A 23527-nucleotide genomic window follows, 5' to 3' on the forward strand; every position below is an offset into this window, starting at 1 on the left:
TAAGGAACGCAATAATTTACAAATCTCATAAACAATAGAATTATTCACAATAGAATATAATCAAATGTTGAAAATTAGAGATTTTGAAATGTCATGCCAAATATTGGCTCATTTTGAATTTCATCATAGAATGATTTGAAACAATATTTTAAATTGTTCTCTGTTATCTACATATAGGGTATGTGACTTATTTAAGCATTACATTTTTTTTTTTTTTTTTTTTTTACAGTTTTATAGGTCCATTTACAACTCCAGAAATTGTCCCTAGGATGTAATGCTCTCTTTTTGCCTTATTTGGAAGGGTCATGAATATTAATGTGGAGTTAGCCTATCATATAGCCTACCTTCTGACATTCATATTTTATTCTGTAACTGGAAAAGAAGTGAATATCGGCTCATGTGTACATGATCCGCGTGATGAGGCGCTCAGTCACACTTTAGTAAAGAGTGTGACATCTAGCCTACTGTTTGAATTTTGATACAAGTTAAATCAAAATTCACAGTTAAATTATTATTATTTATGTAATCAGGGAGTTTTTTTTTTAAATGTCGCAAAAGCACTTTGTTTCTACATGAACTGACTACCTCTTTGCACTTAAAAAAAAAAGAAAAAGAAAAGATTTTGTGGTATTTGGCATATTTGTTTTTGCTGTAGTTTTTAGGGGGTTATTTTTCCTGTAAAGATATCGAGATATATATCATAGCAAAATATATCAAGATTTTTTTTTGCTCCATATCGCCCAGCCCTAGTCAGTACTATAACTTCAGTCTACATGTGAACTAGCATAGCGTTAACTCATATCGTCAGCAGTCACAACTTTGTTTTTAGCATTTAAAAAAATTGTAATCACTGTAATGCATTTGATTTTACAATGATAGCTTCTTCACTTTGAATCAAAAATTTGAAACAGCGAACTGGTTAACATTACCGCAAAAATATGTTGTTTGTACAGTACAGTAGCCTACTAGCCTAGAAATCTAGACGGACTCTAGCGGCAGCAAATCTAATCTGCCCGAGAATGTCGTCTAGCAACTCTCAATACCCTTCTGAGCTGTAAACGCCAAACTCTTGCCGGGCCAATCACATCGTGCATAGAGTCAGTGGGCGGGGCCGTAATGACGATGGCCGAGTTGCGTTTGCGTGCTTCTAGTAAACACAGAAACTGGCGAACGGTGATCTTTCGAATCAGCTTTGACCGCGATTCTGGAGGACTTGGAGTTAAGCTTTTCTCTGAGAAAATAACAAAGAACGGCACTGAAGTCATTCTTAAAAAGGGAAGATGTGTTGGGAGTTTTGCCGACCGGATACTGTGAATGTTTAATCTATCAACAAGCTCTGTTTCACCTTAGTTGCTCTGGTTGGTGTAGGGCTATCCTATCGCGTGCAGAGGGAGTTTGAAAGACAACCGTTTATCCCGCCCCTCGGATTGAGCCCTGTCAATGGTGAGTTTCCAGACCAAACATCTTGATGTGGGTCGGGCTTGTCAGGCTAGTAGCCTACAGTTTTTTTTTTAAACAAATTGATGATGCCATATCAAATTACTACCGTTTCAACTTAAGTGGTGGAGATGACTAAAAGGAGCTAAAAGGATCGAGTGAGCGATCTGTAAGCAACTAAACTATTAGTTAGCTCCTGAGTTATGTTTTGTTGATAAAAACAGCCTATAGGCTAAATTATAATTATATCCAACAAAAGGGATTGCCATTTGTATCTACGGCTGTATTTTGTAGATTTGTATGACAACACTAGCAGGAAATAATATTAACTTTGACATTTGTCATACTGATGTGTACTACTTGGTGTTTCCTATTGTACTAGCATCTTGCATTGGATCTAGACAACACAGGTGATGTTGTCCACTAAGAAACTTCCAATTTAATAAGAAATTGTTTAGACAGTCAATAAGTGGATACAATCAGTACTTGCTGCTCGCAAAGATATAGTTTGAATTGGCGTTTCTCCAGTATCAGACGCTGAGTGAAGCCTGCTTGATATTGTCCAGGTTATAAAAACTGTCCATGGTGAAATGGGCCGAGCAAACAAACAACTTTTAATTAAATTGTTGTGGTATCTGGTTATAGATAAACATTGACGGTTTTGTTCAGTGGGAAGGGTATGAAAAGTCCCAACGTCCCCTGCACAGCCTGGAACATAACATCTATTTCCATGATCTGCCATTTTCGCTATCCTCGGGTGCCGCATGCGCTGCCGTATATAAATGTTGGGGGCGTACATATTAATGATCCCCAGCGATTGCGTCACAGTTGCCGTTATGTCGAGAATCGCTTGTTTTTCCGTGGTGTTTTTCACAAACAAGATTTACATATGAAGGAGGAAATAATGGTGTTTGAGACTCACTGTATGTAATGTCCATGTACTGAACTCTTGTTATTCAATATGCCATGGATAATAAAATGTTTAATTCTAGGGCACCTTTAAATGATCATATAAGGAACAGCTGGAGGACCAATTTGCAACTATGGCGGTGTCTCTCAGAAGTCAAGATAGGTAGAGGATCACCTATTAGCCCCCAATGCTGCGGTGAAAAATAGTGGAGCAATATCAGAAAGGAGTTTTTCAGAGAAAAACACAATCTACCATTTCGCCATTGCCGGCTAAAACTGGGACAAAAAAAGTTCAAAATTTGAAGTTCTTTTTGGAAAACTGGGATGTCATGTCATCCGGACTAAAGAGGACAAGGACAACCCAAGTTGTTATCAGTGCTCAGTTCAGAAGCCTGCATCTCTGATGGCATGGGGTTGCATGAGTGCATGTGGCATGGGCAGCTTACACATCTGGAAAGGTAAAATCAATGCTGAAAGGTATATCCAATTTCTAGAACAACATATGCTCCCATCCAGACGTTGTCTCTTTCAGGAAAGACCTTGCATTTTTCAACATGTAACAATCAATTACAACATCATGGCTGTGTAGAAGAAGGATCCGGGTACTAAAATGGTTAGCCTGCAGTCCAGATCTTTCACCCACAGAAAACATTTGGTGCATCGTAAAGAGGAAGATGCGACAAAGAAGACCTAAGACAGTTGAGGAACTAGAAGCCTGCATTAGACAAGAATGGGACAACATTCCTATTCCTAAACTTGAGCAAACTTGTCTCTTCAGTCCCCAGAAGTTTGCAGACTGTTATAAAAAGAAGAGGGGATGCCACACCGTGGTAAACATGGCCTTGTCCCAACTTTTTTGAGATGTATTGATGCCATGAAGTTTAAAATCTACTTATTTTTCCCTTAACACAATTATACATTTTCTCGGTTTAAAGATTTGATATGTCATCTATGTTGAAATTCTGGATAAAAAATTGAACTTTGAAACTTCCACATCATTGCATTCTGTTTTTATGCACAATTTGTACAGTGTCCCAACTTTTTTGGAATTGGGTTTGTAATTCTACCCGACCTTAAAATAAGATTAAAACCGAGCATCTAGGCTATTTCTAACAGGCAAAATGCCATAAAAGGTCAAATACATCAAATGACCTCATCTTTTGCAATCAAAACTGACTGCATCCACACAAGCAGTGTGCATATGATATGATGCGTGCAGTATAAACTGCGCTACATTACTGCCGTTCTCTGTACCTTTGGAAAAAAATGTACCTTTGGAAATTTAGGGTTTTTGCACTTACTAGCATTAAGCACAAATATACACACAGACAGTGCATAGAGATATATTTTAAAACTTATTTTAAAAAAGAATGCATTTTTTTCTCCAAATATCCACACAATTGCAAATGTGACATTTATTATATGCAACAGTTAAATAAACACAAAGATAATATTAAGTGAAGTATGTTTTAAACTGTATTGTTTGCTCTATTTTGCAATGAAATAAGAGTTCCAACGGAAGCCACAGTAGAAGTGTTTTGTGTCTCCAAGCAACACACAGCGTGTTTTGTTAGTGAACGAGTCTGTAGAGGAGACTGAGGCTGTAAAACATCTGTATAGGAGCTGTGCGTGGTGTGAGGAGAAGGGGTCTCAGGGGTTCGGACAGTTGACAGACGTCCTCCGGATCTGGAAAAAGCTAGGAAATGGTTGAAGTCTCTGTGGAACGCTAAAACCTGGATCCAGTCAAGGCTAAAAATGAAGTGAAACGTGCTTAGGTGATCGCGTGGGGACATTCTAAGAGCTTAATGGTATTTCAATCATAATGTCGATGAAAACACAATCTTGGAGTATTTGTTCGTTGTAAATCATAATATGAGAGAATTCTAAAAATATAAAAGTAAGAGTAACAAGGCAAGGCAGAACTTATAGTTTGAAGGTTATGTTTCAGGTGTTCAGAGAAAAAGAGTAGAAGAGGGAAAGAAAGAGAAAGATATGGAGAGGGAGAAAAGGAGGAGGCCACACAATCCGCAGCCATTAGCTACAACAGGATCACTTCAGCCAGACCATCTGCTATAGATTATAACAATTCATCTGAGAACGCGTGAGAGAAGGAGAGGAAATAAAGAAAGAGGGGGACGTCAGACCAACTGAAAGACATATTCAGAGAAATACTGGAGGAATGAACAAGAATAAATAATAGAATAAGTATGTGAATGAATGAGAGGCAGAATATATCAGTCAATGAGTAAATGAGTGATTGAGTGAATCAGTCAGAGAGTGAATGAGTGGCAAAATGAATCAGTCGGTGAGTGAATGAATGAGTGATTATGTGAATCAGTCAGAGAGTGAATGAGTGGCTAAATGAATCAGTCGGTGAGTGAATAAATGAGTGATTATGTGAATCAGTCAGAGAGTGAATGAGTGGCTAAATGAATCAGTCAGTGAGTGAATGAATGAGTGATTATGTGAATCAGTCAGAGAGTGAATGAGTGGCTAAATGAATCAGTCAGTGAGTGAATGAATGAGTGATTATGTGAATCAGTCAGAGAGTGAATGAGTGGCTAAATGAATCAGTCGGTGAGTGAATGAATGAGTGATTATGTGAATCAGTCAGAGAGTGAATGAGTGGCTGAATTAATCTGTCAGTGAGTGAATGAGTGGTTGAATAAATCAGTCTGTGAGTGAATGAGTGGCTAAATGAATCAGTTGGTGAGTGAATGAATGAGTGATTATGTGAATCAGTCAGAGAGTGAATGAGTGGCTAAATGAATCAGTCAGTAAGTGAATGAATGAGTGATTATGTGAATCAGTCAGAGTGAATGAGTGGCTAAATTAATCTGTCAGTGAGTGAATGAGTGGTTGAATAAATCAGTCAGTGAGTGAGTGAATGAGTGACTGAATTAATCAGTCAGTGAGTAAATGAGTGGTTGAATCAATCAGTCAGAGAGTGACTGAGTATTTGAATGAATCAATCAGTGAGTGGATAAGTGATTATGTGATTCAGTCAAAGAGTGAATGAGTGGCTGAATTAATTAGCCAGCGAGTGAATGAGTGGGTGAATGAATCAGTCAGCGAGTGGATGAGTAGTTGAATGAATCAAACAGTGAGTAAATGAGTGATTATGTGAACCATTCAGAGAGTGAAAGAGTGGTTAAATGAATCAGCCAGCGAGTGAATGAGTGATTGAATAAAACAGTCAGTGAGTGAATGGGGGATTGAAGGAATCAGTCAGTGAGTGAATGAGTGAGTGAGTAGTTGAATGAAAATCAAACAGTAAGTGAATGAGTCGTTGAATAAATCAGGCAGTGATTGAATGAGAGGATGAATGAATGGGTGAGCAGGTATGTGGGTGAATGAATAAGTGAATTTGAGTATGTGAATGTGTAAGTAACTGAGCGAGTAAAGGAATCAATCAAGTGAATAGTCCATGCCAGGGCCAGTCACATTTGCACTGCCACTTCCGGGGCTTGATTGTGCCTGTTCAGGGCTTTCTCGTGCCAATGGCCAGGGGCATTTGGCCCAGCGAATACATCATACTTGTGTATTTATTTGGTTTCATATTTCATGTTAACTCTTTCCCTGCTATTGACCAGTTTTTTTTCAGCAATCCACGATCTACAAGTTTTCACTGTAATATGGTAGGGGGAGCAGCTGCACATTATCTGAAATAATACAGACTCATTAGATCTAAAAACAGAAGCAGAAACAAGAAATAGAAGATTGCTTACAAATATGTAAGGCGATCATTAAACATTCAACAGCATATCAATTCTGAAATATATTGAAAATATTCTGGGGGCATTGAAATCTTGGTGAAAATGATCAAAAATGCTGGTGCAGACTGGCAACTTTTTTAAGAAACGCTGGTGGGGAAAGAATTAATACGTCTTTCTCTTCCATCTGTCTCTGTTAGAGAACTACCTGATACCCATATTTGGCACTGCATTGGTGTTTGTCATAAATTACATCATAACTCTATTCATTTAGTGAGCTTTTTCTGTTGCTCAGGCTTTAGCAACAGAGAGATTGCTTAAACCTCCTTAGATCTCATAATTCAGGGTGAAATTAATGGAAATAAACATTCCTTCTTCAAAAATGCGACAAATTTGCACATATCTGATTATTTTTCTAAATGTGCACACTTCTGGACTAAAAGCGCTAATATAGTTCTTTTGTGCAGCGCTGTGATCACAAATGCATAAGAAGATGCAAATAAATCAATATGTGCCGTGTGTGTCCTGGTCTGAAGTTTCCCCTTGCTAGTGGACTGGTGGTGTTATATGTGTTCCAAGGAAGTATGACTAGGGCAAGTTTAGGGTAGCACTGTGGGGCTACTAGCCCGAAAGTGGAAACCCAGACAGAGGTCCAACTCGACTCGAGGTCCAAGGCTCTTGGCCCCATACAACCTGTTGGTGGCCATGAATCACACTGCCCCGGCAGTGGCTAATGAGTGGCTGAGAAGAGTGATTAAGTTAGTAATTAATAAATTAGTGTGTGAACGAGTGACCTACTGAGTGAGTGAGCAGGCATTTAAAGTGAGTGTGTTCAGAAAGGAACGGGTTGTGTGAGTTATAAAAGCTTCTGGCAGTGAGCACTACTCATTATTGTACCTTTTAAAACCATGACTGTAAGTAGAAAACAAAAGTCCTCAGTCATACATCAAAATACGTGTCAGACTTGGTGAGATTTTTTATAAGTTGTAATGACATTAGGGCTGTGTGAATCTGTTATTAAATCTGAACCACAGCGGAAATAACTCCTGGACCAAAACTGCCTGTGGTTCAGTAATTCACCCACACACATCTTTACTGGGCACACAACCACATTCACATGAACACAAATACAGAGCACAATGGATGATTATATCAATCCAATCCAGGCTGCTTTATATACACATTGGATTTGAAGGTGCATCGTATTAAAATGACTAAACAGCCTCTAGTAATGTCTTTGATTAATGTAAACATACAAGTGCAAGTACAAGATTGCACACAGCGCAACAGACGTGCGCTCATGCTCAGTATGCGTGGCGTCTCTGTTTTGTGTCTGCTCCGCTGAAACTTTATTACATTGTAAATGCAGCAAAAGCTTGTCAGAAATCTTTTTTTAATCCTTATGATTTCGACACTGAGCATTGCCAGCATTCCTCATGAAATCACTCTTTCCATTTGTTCACCTCTTGCCACGTGATCCAGCAGAGAGAGATGGGACAGGTGAAGGAAGAAAAGGAGAAGTAAAAAATGAGGTAATGATGGGATTGGTGCTTATAATTGATGAAAAACTTTTGCAGAAACTTGCATCTTAAATCACCACAGCAAAAAAACAAAAACAAAAAAAACCCTAAAAAACAATAACAACAAACAACTAATTGACAAGTCAGTTGTTAAACAATAAGAAGAGTAACTTAACCCTTTGCTACAGCCATCAAAGCACCTGTTTCATAGCAAATCCACCACCTTAAATAATAAAGACAATTATTGAATGAAGTGTATGTAAGATTGTGGCCAAAACTGGTACTACAATCACTTTCAAATTACTGTAGAGCGGTGTATCCCCTCTCCCCTTCCTCCCTGACTCGAGGTTGCCAGATAAGCTGTATGACTCAGCAGGAACGTTTGTAGCTGCAGCTGTGGTAACTAGAGCAGATCTGGCAACCCGGATGCCGAAACACTACTGACTTCGTGATTGGTAGATAGGCGGAGGGAGGAGCTTCAGGCCAAAACACAACATGTCAACATCAACATCAGTTGAGAGCTGCAACAACAACTTTTAAATGACAATAACCTGGCCGGACTACTGTTGTCAGTGATATAAGTATTTGAAATTAACATGATTTCTTAATGTCTGGTGACATATCAGGGCCATTTTATGAAATACATTTCTTACATACCAAACTTTTTTAAGGAAGTGTTTTTTTTTTTGCAAAGAAATGCACCTGAACGAAGATGACCCTAAATTAGCCTAATTGTAAAGGATTTCCATAAGACTAATGGTTGACTGGATTTTGAAAACAAAAAGCTTTGCATATCTCTATGTAGTTTAGACGCAATAAATCAGCTCAGATCACAGGGAGAATTTACCGTGAGAACCACTGACATCCTCCAAAAAAAACCATTATCTTTTAAAAACACAAAACTGACCATTATCTTAAAAACAGTATTATCACAGTAATCCATCACAGACACTGTAACAGATTATTGATCTAGTGATTCAGCTCACACATTTCTCACAAAACACTGCCTCTGTTCTGGACAGTCCTACACACAGAAAGCCAGTGTCCCAAGATTAATTAGACAGTCATTCAAACTATGACCTAATGAAATTAAAATGCCTGGTATCAATTTTCCTAGTAGGGACGTGAAAAATGACATCTTTACAATGAATACTAGTCATTGTAATTTCGGAATGATTATTCAACTGATCAGTCTTTAGGAAGCCGTGGATATATTTTGATGGGAACCTGCACAAGCATTCACATCTGTGTTTGAGTAGTGTTTCTGGCTTTAATCTTTTAGCAGGTTCCTTTCATTTAACATAATGGTCTTTGTACAAAGAAACACACATTTCCACCAACAAACATCACTGAAATAATCATCTCTCACAAAACCATAAAAAGCCAGCAAAACAAATGTTTGTCTCTATAGCTACATTCACGCCAGCATGGCTTTGATTTGGAACGCATTGAAAACGCTTGAAAAAGAACAATGAAAAAAGAAATGACTGCTCAGTTAAATGGGTTTGAATGTTATTTTTGATGTTATTATTTTTGAGTTTAGTTATTTATTGAAAAAGTTTAGCAGATCTTATGTAATGGTAAAGAGAACAGTGAGCTGTCAAATGTGGGTTAGCTGATGGATAATGTGTATAACGTGGTGTGTGAAATCTAATGCTACGCTGAACTCCTCACAGTTTTTTTAGTGTTTTTTTTAACTGCAAATACCCTCCCAAAACATGCTGTATTGGTTAACTTGTCTACATGCCATCTGTATCCATTTTTGATGGGTTTCCCATGGAAATTTGGCAGACGGATGCATCCTCGACTGAGTCGTACCATCTGCGCACACAGGCCAAATAAGCTCCTTGTTAAACCAAATCATCTTTCCCTTCTCAAAAGACCTCAAGGCTTATGGTTCCAGCGTTCAGAACCACTTTACTTTTGGCAAAATACTTTTGCTGTTTCAAAACTTTAAAAAAAAGAGTGCGAGGGATGATGCAAACTGAAATGGATTTCCATGGTTAGTCCTGACAAGTCTGAACTCTGGAGTTGTTGTATAACACGATTCACCAAAAGACAAAACCACAAACACAGCAGCAAAAAAGTTCTTTGAAAGTTTTCCTTCAACCTATTAAGAATCATTTTTGTTACATTTAATGGAATGATTTTGGTTAGACAAAACTTTCAGAAGAAATCTATGTATCAGAACAAAATGTTAATAGGCTGTCACAATTGACGTCTCATCAGGAACTTTACTTTCTACCAGTGGCTCAGTGACCTGACTGGTTCATAAATATTAATTTATGTTAATTGTATTGAGTCTAGCCTGATGTGCAGAAAGCCAGATGTTGGCTGATGAGCGTAAGCAGTGCGTTCGTTCCGAATGAGACTAAATCAAATGGTTGATAAATAGAACTGTCTGCTTGATTAAAGTCGTCATTTTACACAATTATTTCAGTTACAGTTGTCAAACTAAATAAAATTCTTTAAATATGATAATCTTCCAAACGTACTAAAAATTAGCTATACACGCAAATGCTCAAAGCACCCACACTCCTCGATGAAGATCAAAAGGAAGATCTAGATTAAAGTTTTCCTACCAGCTGATGTGTAAGGACGATCCGGATGAGCGGCTCAGTAGACAGGTTTAGTGACAGTGCAGGAGATGGCTCCACTTTCAGAGAAATAAGGTGACTGGCCATCTGGATCTTATGATCTTTAAAATCCACCGCCTCATTTATCCTGCAGAGATGGACAGTTAGTTACATTGGGTATAACATTCCAGAATGAGCAAAGAAAATGACGCTAATAAAAGCCATAATATCACACAAATAAGAACAAATAAAATGGTATTAAGATCTCGACTGCGATTTAGTTTTTTATAAACCCAGTATTGCCGTTTGTTTCGTTTTTATAAATATATGAATATGCACATGCAAATGTAGTACTTCCAGATTTCATTCATACTATATAGAATTACCTTTTTTTAACAGTTGCAATGTAATGAAATATGGTCTGTGGTAAACATAATATGATGACACTTTGAAGTTTTGCTTTGTAAAGCAAATGACACATACCCTTTGCTAATTTTGAAGGTAAAAAAAACTTATGTTTCTAAAATGAAACTAGATAACAACATGAGTGTACTCAATTTACGTTGTAGAGCAAATTGTCCCAAGTAGCACAAGTTATGTTTAACACATTACTCATAACCACAGAATACTCAAAAAAAAAAACATGATAAAAACCCATAGGAAAACCTTGAGGAAACCACTGGCGAATTAAGTCTTCCAGGTTTTGACGTCATGGCTGCAGTACTTTATTATCAATAGTGTAACGATGTATGAAGCACAGCTTAAACAGTCACTTTCAAACCAAGCATCTTTCTGTTGGTCTGCACAGCAAATTTCCATGACCAACTTGAACACGAGCAAAATATGCATGGGGCAATTTTGATTGAATTGACTGGATTTTGCCCACAAAATTTCACAGTGAATTGGTAAATGTGACTGCACCTTAATAATGTAACCCACCACTAATGCACAGACTGACAGTCTGTCTGTCTGGAATGTTGTATAACCAACAGCAAATTTGTGTCAACCACATTACATATATTTGGGTTCTGATAAATTCAGATGGTAATGAGAATACAGCCGGCAGCATCTCTCAGCTCCTTTGCCCAGTGCAGTTACATAAAGAGAGGCCAACTGAGACCCAGATTTGTGCTAAAATAAATAAATAAAGTTAAGTACTGATCATGGCTGCGTTAAGATGAGAAGAGAGTGTTATCAATCGACTTAATGACTGGGAGTATCAGACACAGAGGCCCAGATGAGAGAACCACAGCGATAAAGCTATGCTCAGAAGAACACAATGTACAACAGGAAACACGCACACACTTTACCTGGTTTGCAGAGGACTGATTTTTTTGTAGTAGTTGTGCATTTTGTGGTAGAAAAGTCCCACAATCGTAGTCTGAGCTGCAGGGGGAAACAGACATAACTGTTACCATTCGATCACACATACTGCATGTATGTGGTGTTTTGAAGAATGTGTTGGGCTGCCGTTGAAATGCACAGAGAGGATAGCCTCATTATCACAGACGCTGCATGCGCTCCTCTCAGTGCAACTCTAATGGGAAAGATGTGTGTTCACACACACGCGGGAAGAGTGTGATGAGGGTCACACTGCACTTAAAAAAATGTTTTGGCCATTAAAAAATAAATGGACAGGGTCATTTCCATTCGAGTTTAAAAACAACTTCATTATTATAATGAAAACACAATTATTACTATCACAATTTGACAGCAGAATTTGTGTAAATAACCGTGTAAATTATTGTTGATAACTGTTGTGGGCCATTGGATGTGGCAGTATCATTTCATCAGGGTCTGAAATAGGGCCACACAAATAACTGTTATATATAAATAACAGTTAAATAAATAAATCATTTACATTAAAGGGTTAGTTCACCCCAAATTTTTATTTATGTCATTAATGACTCACCCTAATGTCGTTCCACACCCATAAGACCTCGTTAATCTTCGGAACACAGTTTAAGATATTTTATATTTAGTCATAGAGATTATGCCTCTCCATTGAAAACGTGTGCACAGTATACTGTTGCCAGAAGGACCAGAAAGGTAATAAAAACATCACCAAAGCCAAAGTAGTCCATATGTGACATCTGTCTCTATATTTGAGACATATAGATATGTCTCTATATCTGTCTGTATTTTCGATGCTTCAAGAGATTCTAACTAACCCACAGATGTCACATATGGACTACTTTGATGATTACCTTTCTGGTCCTTCTGGAAAGGGACAGTATACTGTGCACACGTTTTCAATGGAGAGGCAGAATCTCTCGGACTAAATATAAAATATCTTAAACTGTGTTCCGAAGATGAACAGAGGTCTTATGGGTGTGGAACAACATTAGGGTATATATATATATCTTCATTACCTAGAGATATAATTATAGAAAATTCAAAAAGTTGTCAAAACGCAGAACATCTGACAGAACAGTTGTTTATGTTTTACAGCATTATGTGCATTTTTTTCATTCATCTTTATAACAGAAGACAACAATCGTCAGTTAAATGGGTTTGAATGTTATTTTTGATGTCGAGTCATTAATGACATACATTTTATTTTTGGGTGAACTAACTCTTTAAGATGGGTGTTGCTGTGATTAATCATGGAAAGTATCATTATTAGAGTATTTCATTTAAGTTTTCTCCACATTCTTACAACATAATATTTGAAACAAACTAACCCACAGACACTCACAAGTGTTTATTTTTTTTTGTGTAAATGTCTTGAGAACTGATATGTAAAAAAAGTTATGAAATGTTTCAGCAGCTCAGTTCTCAGCTTATACTGGATGTGTAGCCTACATAAAAAATAAATAAATAAATAATAATAATAATAATAATGTGTTCGATTTATATAGCGTTTTTCAAGGCACTCAAAGCGCTTTACATTGAAGGGGGGAATCTCCTCAACCACCACCAATGTGCAGCACCCACCTGGATAATGCGACGGCAGCCATATTGCGCCAGAACGCTCACCACACACCAGCTGATTGGTGGAGAGGACACAGAGTGATTAAGCCAATCAGGATATGGGGATTATTAGGAGGCCATGATGGAGAGGGGACAATGGGCAAATTTGGCCAGGATGCCGGGGTTACACCCCTACTCTTTATCGAAGGACATCCTGGGATTTTTAATGACCACAGAGAGTCAGGACCTCGGTTTAACGTCTCATCCGAAAGAAGGTGCTCTTTGTCAGTATAGTGTCCCCATCACTATACTGGGGTGTTAGGACCCACACAGACCACAGGGTGAGCACCCCCTGCTGGCCTCACTAACACCTCTACCAGCAGCTACCTGGTTTTCCCAGTTGGTCTCCCATCCAGGTACTGGCCTGGCTCAGCCCTGCTTAGCTTCAGTGGGAAACCAGTCTTGGGCTACAGGGTGATATGGCTGCTGGATGAATTAAAATAATAATTGGGCAAGCAGCTGCACAACATAAATATTTAATATTTAATTTTAACATTAAATAAACGTTATTTAATATTTATGTTGTATATTTATACATTAATATGTATTATTTGATATTAATGTTGATTATGTATGTTTCACAGTTAATATTACTGTGAAACATTCTTTTACAACTTATTAGTGCTTTTACAGGTGTTAATGGACCAAATGAGCAATATCACTACGTCCCAACTAACTCCTCTGAGTTGGGCTTCAGATGAGCTCTGGGCCAATAACCTCACAAACCAAGGGGCAAAATCTCTTTACAAATGTTTTATTTAAGACTTGGCCCAACAGGAATACACGGCGATTCAATGCGCTCCTTCTCTTGCTTTCTTTAATTGCCGTATAAAAGCTCTGCTTGGTTCTGGTAATGAAGTGTACCATATGTCCGGCTGCACTGGAGAAGCCGTTCAATGGCACGCTAATGCCAGTGCTAGCGTTTATGTGCCATTTCTGTAATAGAGCTTTAATAGTTTATTAAAGCTGTTTATAATGAACAGAGCGTGGGCTCAGGTTCAGCACCGCACCAGAGGAGCTGAGGAGAGCTGACCCCAAAACAGTGTCAAACAAACAAAACGTTTAATGCCCTCATAATTACTGCCGCCACATGGGAAACATTGCAACACTCGCACTTCAACTATTGCTCGCATTTATACATAAAAAAGCAAGCGCAGACACTTTCCCTGTTTTTCATGTAACGCTTCTATAAACTACTCCAAATTATATAACGCTTTCTCCTAGAGGAGTTTGTGTGATTGGCAGGTTTCATTAGAGAGCAGCAGGAAGTCATCAGAGTTGATTGCATTGTTTATTTGTTGTTTATGGCTAAAGAGGACAGACAACAAATACATGTCCTTCCACCTCCCTGTGTAAAAACAATGTGTTCTTTCACTGCAGCTTGAGGCGTATAAATGCAACGATATGTGTATGCGCACATTTACTCATAATCAGGGGCTAAATTGGGTAGGAATGATTCAGAACAACAACCTTCTATTCAAAAAGAAAAAAATGATTGGCAGTTTGTTTAGCAATCCATTCCAGTTCATATGTCAATGCTCCGGTCCAGGTTTTGTTTGTTCCATTATGCACATTATGGTTAAAGTGTGTTTTAGTAAGTGGAAAATCATTAAAGTTTGTTTCTTTAAGCACGATTTATCCCATTAGTCAGTGGCAGATCATAGCATAGGCGACATAGACGAGCACTGTACTCTGTTGAAATCAAGCGCACTCTCTGTAATAATATACATTCACTAACAAAGCTGCATGATCAGGATAAGGATCACCACCACACTGTAGAGTTTGTGTGTGCGTTTGTGGGCATACTCACACAGCATTGTAAGGGCCTCTCCTGGTACTGAGATGTAACTCTTCCCTTGTGTGGGGAACCGGTAGCTGGGCAGATTGTAGTTCTGAGGGATCTTCATCAGAGAGTAATCTGGACACATTTGAAAAAAGGTTGGGTCACTGTCCATAGTAAGTATACTGTTGCTTTGTTACTGCATTAGTTCCTAGAAGGTCAAAAGAACCACAGTTTGGTACCAAGTCTGTGAAAGAGTACAGAAGTACTGAGTGTATTCTGTACCTGCATGTGCACCATCTGAAAGGCAGCTGGTTTCCCATGCATTTTGAAAGCATGATCTGTGACAAGCGGCTGCGCTTTTTGGTACAATTCTTTGTGAGGTATTAATGTAAACACAGTCGACACTGTTTACTTCAATTGTATATTAGTTCTGCTGTTTGCCATTTGTTGCTTATTTTTATTGCAGACTGTTTACATGTCTTGAATAATTTTCTGATTTTACTTCATTGAAAAAATGCTCAAAAAGCTACACTGCATTGTTTTAATTTAATTTGTTACTATTAAAAAAAACTATTTATCAAAACTGTTTACATTTAAGTGACAGTGTATTAGAATGATTTTTGAAGGCTTATGTGACACTTAAGATTGGAGTAAAGGTTAAAATGAAAATTCAACATTTCATCATTTTAATTTTAATACATAAATTGTATAAAATACTTCACAATGTTACTGTTTTACTGCACATTAACCCAATAAGATACTTTATTAAAATAAATTAACAAAATCTTGATGTCTCCAAAATTCTGAATGACAATGTAACTTAAAATAAAGGTTAAACAGCATATTCACTAGTATTGGTAGAGTATAGAGTATTTCGTCTTTATTGTGAATATTGTAAGGCGCTACCCGAATGAAACTATGTGAAGTCTTTTCTCAACAACATCTCTTGTTTTTGGGTGAATCACCCTTCTCTCAGTTTAATCTGTGATCTTGTGCTTATTTTTGCTTTATTCACTGAATGTAACAATGAAGTTCAATAATAGCTCAAGCAACTTGGAAGGTTTTCTCATGTGACTTCTGGCCCTCACAAACAGTCTTATCAGAGCAAAGGGAGGATCAGAGACAGAATAGAGTTGACTGTGAAGCGTGGAATTTAAGATGGCACGATTCAGAAATGAGACTTCAATGAGACTTCAATTTTGAATCTGCACAAAGCATATCAAGAGATGTTACGGCCCATGTCTAATTCATTTCAAGTTACGTATTTTCACAAGTCATTATAGACATGCAAGTTGCATTTGAAATCTTGAAAAAGAAACTTCCAACTGTTTCTCATCTATGTTAAGTTAAAAGTTAAATTCACTATATTGTCAAAAGTTTTGAGGAAATATTTAGCAAATTTTGCCTTTCCATGCACATGAATTTCAATGATATGCCATTCCTAATCCATAGGGTTTAATATGGAGTTGGCCTCCCCTTTGCAGCTATAGCAGCTTCAACTTACGTTTAGGAGTGTGTTTATGGGAATTTTGACCATTCTTCTAGAAGCACATTTGTGAGGTCAGGCACTGATGTTGGACGAGAAAGCATGGCTGGCTTGCGGTTTCCCCCCTAATTCATCCCAAAGGTGTTCTATCGGGTTCAGGTCAGGCTGTGCAGGCCAGTCAAGTTCCTCCACACCAAACTCACTCATCCATGTCTTTATGGACCTTGTTTTGTGCACTGGTTTGCAGTCATGTTGGAACAGGAAGGGGCCATCCCCAAACTGTTCCCACAAAGTCAAATAGTTTTTTTTCCACTGGAACTAAGGGGCCACGCCCAACCCCTGAAAACAACCCCACAATCCCCCATCCACCAAACTTTACACTTGGCAAAATGCAGTCAGGCAAGTAATGTTTTCCTGGCAACCACCAAACCCAGACTCGTCTATCCGATTTGCCAGACAGAGAAGTGTAATTCGTCACTCTAGAGAACACGTCTCCACTGCTCTTGAGTCCAGAGTTTGTGTGCTTTGCACTACTGCATCTGACACTTTGCATTGCACTTGGTGATGTATGGCTTGGATGCAGTTGCTCAGCCATGGAAACCCATTTCATGAAGCTCTCTACGCACTGTTCTTGAGCTAATCGGAAGGCCAAAAAGGTTGGAGGTCTGTAGCTAGCTACTGACTCTGTATAAAGTTGGCAAATTTTGCATGCTGTTGGCCTCAGCATACAGTGTGCCCTGCACTGTGCACTGTGATTTTATGTGGCCTACCACTTTGCAGCAATTGCTTCCACTTTGTTACAATACCACTAACAGTTGACCATGGAATATATAGTAGAAAAGAAATTTCTACACTTGGATTCCCTGAGAGCGACCACTTCTTTCACAAATGCTTGTAGAAGCCTACATGCCTAAGTGCTGGATTTTATACACCTTTGGCCATGGAAGAGATTGGAACACCTGAATTCAATTATTTGGAGGTGTGTCCCAATATTTATTGGAATATACCTGTAGTGTATATATCATGTCTTGGAATACATTTCAGTCAATTAACTAAATGATTGTGACAAGCAGGCCGGGCGAGAGACATGAGAGAGTGACGCTCCTGCCGTGTCACATGACCCTCTGGAAGGCACAGTGCTGTCACCGTTTGGATTTAGGGCCAAGATTCCCCTCCACCCCAACCCCTTCCATTCCATGAGTATTACATAACATAAAATACAGGCTTGGCCCTCTCTCATCCTTCACTGTCTTCACTCCTCCTTTTATGCTTCTGAGCTCCTCCTTGAGGATTCGAGACTGGTGTGACGCGCAGTGTGGCGCTCATCTTCAATCATGCACCGGCCTCACGCCGCTCTCTTATGGATTTCGCCCGCCCTGCTTGTCACAATTCTTTTTTTTAATTCTTAGGAAAATTATTATAAATAAGTCTGGGTAGGAGACAGACCCAAACTGAACAATTCTTACACACGTAACATTTCAACACTCTAATATAATTGAAAAAATGTTTCATGCCTCAAATTCCTTCACTAAGGGACTGATTGTGAAGCTCACCCTTTGTGCAGAATTCATGCATGCATATTAGGTAGGCATCCCCCTATGAGCATACTTGGACATACTCCACATACTTCAAGCCAGCCATGTATGTAGAGGAAGGGAGGGAGAGTGAATTTCTAAGAATAGATATTCTGGAAACAGGAGTTTGAAGAAGTGTTTTGGAGTATGTACTGACCTGCCACAGAACTCTTGCCCCCTATGGCCATAGGAGCCTCTGAGTCTGGGCTGGACCGAAGCTTGGCGGCCATTTGCACCATCACCTTATCCACAGTCTCCACCAGCCCATTGACCACTGGACTCCACTGCTTACCCCGAGAAAAGACAAGTGCAGAGTATGTTATAGCTCACTGAGCTACAAAAATAAGAACCTGCAGATCTCTACAAAATTAACTCCTTTTGGTTTTATAAAAATTCCAAAATGTGCTGAAATCTCTCTATCTATCCAAATCATTACTATATCCGTTAAACATACCTCATCATTTTCTCTCCAGTCGCTGGTTGTTATGACCTCATCCACACTCTTCAGTAGAGACTACAACACACACAGCAGAATAAAGGATACTTTAAAACATCTGTAAAAGCAACATTGAAGATGATTCTGTTTTGTACTCGAATTGGCATAACTTTGTTTTAAAAAGTGGTGGGTTTGTGTGTGTGTGTGTGTGTGTGTGAAATGCACAATAACAAATGCATACAACATTTTTTATTTTCAATGTCCAGAAATCAATTTCAATAATACATTGAGTTTAATTTATTGACATAGAACTCATGTTTGATGTGACTTGAGCTCTGCATTTATGCCCGAGCCTGATGGGCCCTGACTTTTTTATGCCGGCTGGGCTTCGGGCTTTTTTTAGGCTTCTCCTTCATTTTAAATTAATTTGATTAATTAAAAGAATCAATGATATGTGCTGCACTGGTGGAAACAACATGAGACCATGATAGCTTATGCGACTGTCAAGACATGTCTCGCACAGTAGAGTCTGTATCTTCGGCGCAGCTGCTAGAGTAATAGTAGGCTAAATGTTTAAACTAATAAAAAATGTTTATTATAGGCAAGACAAGTCAATAGTTGATTTGAGAGACTAACTTGATCAAACGTTGTTAACTCACTGTCGGCCCCTGGCCACTTGGTAGTCACTTAAATTTTTTTTAACTTTAATTTAACAAAACAAAAAATGCTTTGAAAACATTTTTCTAGAATAACTTAATAATGAAACAAAACAAAATATTATTCATTTGACATGAAAAACAAAACTGAAAAAATGAAACGGCTGCAAAAACTTTTTTTTTAAAAACACGGGCCGAGAATTTTGATAAGGTGTCGGGCCGGGCTAGGGCCTCGAGTGTCTCGGGCCAGGACCGGGCTAGGGGCTAGATTTGAGGCCCGTGCAGGGCTCTTATGTGACTGCATCAGCCTTACATCCTTATGTCAGTGAATAATTATGTCGATCCCCTCTAATTCTTGTTTGCTCTAATGGTCTAGTGGTAGAAGTGTGCCAGAGATCCGACATTATAATCTGCCTTTGTATATTTTTCTCTCATCAAAACCAAAGATGTTCATCAGTGATTGCATATTAAGAGTGGGGACACATTTGTTTGCTTTTCGTTTTGTGATTTCACCAGAATGAATAGAGAGCCTCCAGAACAGCGTTAATGCGATAGATTGAAGCTCTCGTCTCTGTAAAGAGTGCACACAAGCACCAAGTGATAATAGCAGCAATGAACACTCAGCTTGATTTCAAAAACAACATTCCAGCACCAGATCACCTTGTATTTAACAAACTAAAGAAATGAATACTCTACTAGTCAACTGCTTCCTCTGTATCAGATAGATCCCTGCCGCGAGATGTTTCAAAAAGTGGTGGGATCAATATTGGACCTGGCAGAAAGTGGTGGAGACTGGGTCCCATCCGCAAATTACACCTTTGTGCACAACTGTTCAAGAGTTTGGGGTCGGTACGATTTTGAAAATAAGTCTCTAATACTTGCCAAGGCTGCTTATATTTAATCAAAAATACAAAAATATTATATTACAATATTACAATAAAAAACTATAATATATATAATACAATAATATATTTTAAAATGTAATTTATTTCTATGATGGCAAAGCAGAATTTTCAGCATCATTACTCCAGTCTTCAGTGTCACATGATCCTTCAGAAATCATTCTAATGTGCTGATTTGATGCTCAAGAAACTTTTCTTATTCTTGTCAATGTTGAAAACATGCTGCTTAATATTTTTGTGGAAACCCAAACATATTATTTTCAAGATTCTTTGGTGAATAGAAATATCAAAATAACACCATTTATTTAAATATTATATTAGAAATATAAATGCCTTTTATTGACATAACTTTTGATCAATCTAATTTATCCTTGTTAAAAAAAAGTATTTATTTCATATTCTCTCGTTGACCCTAAACTTCTGAACTGTAGGAACTGTATTTTTCAGGTTAATACAATATTTTCATGACCAATTATAGTATCAGTATGACAAATGAGGGAAATGCGAATTGAAAAAAGAAACTAGATTTAAGCAAATTAGATTTGAAGAAGAGATTTTACCAAAGAGCAGATTGTACTCAGTGAACAAGAACATCTGACCTTCTGTACAAATAATCACACAATTAATGTCACGAATGTACTAATTTGATTAGTGTTCCAAAAATAGTCCAGAACCGGAAATATTTCTTATTTATTTTACCTCAACTTTTCTTTATCTTTAAAAAAAATCCTAAAACACTCTCTTTACTCCAATCTTTACCTGTGTAAGGTTGTTGGCTGTTTCCTGAGGTATAGTCTTGTTTGGAAGGTTAAACGATAGAGACTGAAGGAAGTCCAGTGCTTGTAACTGCATGGGTTCCTGAAGTCTCTGAACTTCGTCTGTCAGGTTTGTGGAGGCAGGTCGGGGCATCTCTGTTGTTCTCTGTAACACACACATACAAGATGGATGTGTCAACAAAACTCTATAAAATTCCCCGCAATCACATGTAACAACTCTGTGTGGCTTGAACCTGAGATTCAGAATATAACAGCGTTGGTTTCCAATAATTTAATTTAATAATTTCAACATAATAGCTGGCGCTTGCCTTTGAAATGATTTTATTAAATCTTTTTCTCATGGGATTTGAGAATGTCAATGTTAACAGCTAAATTAAATGCCACATTTACTGAAACTTTCCAATGAAGTCTAAAGAAAGAACCACCAGACTGATTGTTTAAAGTCTTATTTTTTAGGCCATTATGGAAAATCATGGATCTCCTATCTGTCCCATTTTTCTACTTCTCTTCTACTTGATCTCCTTACTCAACAACAGCCAGTGTTGTCATTTGTGTTTGTGTTCAATCTCAGATTTCTTTCCATTTCCTCAGAGTCTGGGGGGACACAATAGTTCCAAAAGAGCTGAATTTGTTTGTGTTTACAGCTTCGGCCTCCACGTCATTTCATGCTGGGCTCTTGTACGTCTGCCAAGGGTGTGTGCGCCTGTGCGCACATGGACAATCCCAGAGCGCCGTCTGCATCGACTTCATAACACCTAATCATCTAAGGGTGTGTGAAATGTTGTCTGGTAGGCCATGTTGTGTGCGTGTGATTGTCTGTGTACTTCATTTATTAACGGCATAGGGAAAAAGTCCGAGCAGACTTGAAGAATTTACAGATTGAGGGCCTGTAAAAGGAGGTGTATCAAACACCGCTGAGAGCCTTTAGAGGATATGTCAGTGTCTTGAATGCCCGGCTTAATTTACTATCATCCAAATTAAGTCCATGTGCTCACATTTACACAGCAGACCTTAAAGGTGTGTAATTATAGTGCCCTTTTGCATTCCACTGTACTACTTTTCACTTGTTTTTCTATGTAAACATACACTAGACGAATGTCATTGACCACTGCGCTTGAGTCTCACGTCTTTTACGCTCTCTTGTGCATCACACAGAGTTCTAAAAACACAGCTTTTAGAAAACACATATCTAAACATCTCTGTGGGGTTAATAAAGGCCTTCTGAAGCAAACCAATGGGTACCCATATTTACATTTTTTAAAAGTAAAATCCTTCCGCCATAATGCCTTCAGTATTCATGAAAAAAGTGTATAGCCTCTCGCAGCTTCATCGTCGCGCCAATTATACTTTTTCCGTATGTTGAATACAGAGGGCGGTCTGCCGGAAGCTAGATATTTTACTTTATAAAGTACTAAATATGGAGATTTTTTTAGCAGCCATGTGGAGTTCCTTTATAATGGATAGCTGCACTTTTTTGGACTTCAAATTTTGGGCTGCCGTTAACAGCAATTGTTAGCTTGGTTTAGCCAGGACATTTTTTAATTTAACTCTGACTGTATTCGTTTAAAGGAATAAAGTCATATACACATATAGGATGTCTTGAGGGGGAGTAAATTATGGGATCATTTTCATTCTTGGGTGAACAATCCCTTAAGGTAGGTTAATTCCACATGAAAATGTTTGTTTGACTATCTCTATTTGGCTGACCAATGCCATTATTATTGTTAGCTGAAACTAAAAGCATAAAAAAATCTTTAAATAAAATAAACATGAACTGAAATTATATCTATACATTTTTTTATTATTATTATTATTATTTTATTTTATTTCAGCTAGTTGTCAAGGTAACATGAAAAAGCATGAAGAGATCGTAAGACTAATCCATTTGAATTAAGCGGTTTAGTCCAAATTTTCTGAAGAGACACAATCGCTTTATATGATGAACCGATTTAATTTAATCTTTTATTCACATTCATTCATCAACGCACACATCAGTTGAGACAAATATAAGCTCATGTATGTTCACGTGACGTGCAATAACCAATGAGGTTCATTCTCAAGCGTTGAGCTTGTTTATTTTTGATGATCAATGTTTAATTCAGAAAATTTGGACTAAACCACTCAATTCATATGGATTAGTTTTAAAATCTCTTTATCAACTTTTTGAAGTGTCAGTTGTGTAGCTGTCTATGGAGGGACAGAAAGTTCCCAGATTTAATCTAAAAGAACTTAATTTGTGTTAGATGAACTAAAGTCTTATGTTTTTGGAACGACATGAGGGTGAGTAAAATGACAACAGAATTTTCATTTTTGTGTGAACAAAATATAAAATAAAACATGATCCAAAATATAAACAAAATCTATAATAGTATATCAATGATACTAAAATAACAGTTTGAAAATAATGATTATTATTGCATTTAGCTGACGCATAAATAAATAACAATCTTAACTGGTCATGAATTGTATTTTTTTTATTTATTATTTAAACTCCTGAATGTGAACTCCACAAACAGGCTTAGTTTTAGTTACCGATTGCAGTTAATCTAGCCAGGCTGGGACAGCTTTGATTAAGGCTGATAAGTGAGAAATTCCATCATGTACTTGTGGTCTTTTCAGTGAACTCAATTAATCAGACTGCCAAAGACAAACATATTTGGTAATGAGATACTGGCGAATTCCCCACACTTTTTTTATTTATTACTTTCGCTGAGAGAGAAGCAAGACAGGTTAATGCCTACCCTCATTACAGATGTGTTTGCATTTACGTACATTAGTCTACTGCC

The 23527-nt window shown here is 37.8% G+C and overlaps 1 protein-coding gene and 1 pseudogene across 3 annotated transcripts in view; both read right to left on the reverse strand.

Moving 5' to 3' along the window:
- Positions 1-23527, reverse strand: part of adgrd1 (adhesion G protein-coupled receptor D1) — a 62710-nt gene that overhangs the window by 28878 nt on the left and 10305 nt on the right. For 2 of the 3 annotated variants that reach the window (XM_067413424.1, XM_067413426.1), the window contains 6 exons: positions 20725-20886; positions 18426-18485; positions 18129-18258; positions 14939-15046; positions 11466-11541; positions 10162-10303 (listed from right to left, as the gene is read on the reverse strand). In XM_067413424.1, the coding sequence (XP_067269525.1) occupies positions 10162-10303; positions 11466-11541; positions 14939-15046; positions 18129-18258; positions 18426-18485; positions 20725-20886 (678 nt within the window). The remainder of the gene's footprint in view (positions 1-10161; positions 10304-11465; positions 11542-14938; positions 15047-18128; positions 18259-18425; positions 18486-20724; positions 20887-23527) is intronic. The other variant, XM_067413425.1, reaches the window with a different exon arrangement.
- LOC137039354 (5S ribosomal RNA) lies at positions 13443-13559 on the reverse strand (annotated as a pseudogene).

Source organism: Pseudorasbora parva, chromosome 13, assembly GCF_024679245.1.
Source record: "Pseudorasbora parva isolate DD20220531a chromosome 13, ASM2467924v1, whole genome shotgun sequence".
Lineage (NCBI taxonomy): Eukaryota > Metazoa > Chordata > Actinopteri > Cypriniformes > Gobionidae > Pseudorasbora > Pseudorasbora parva.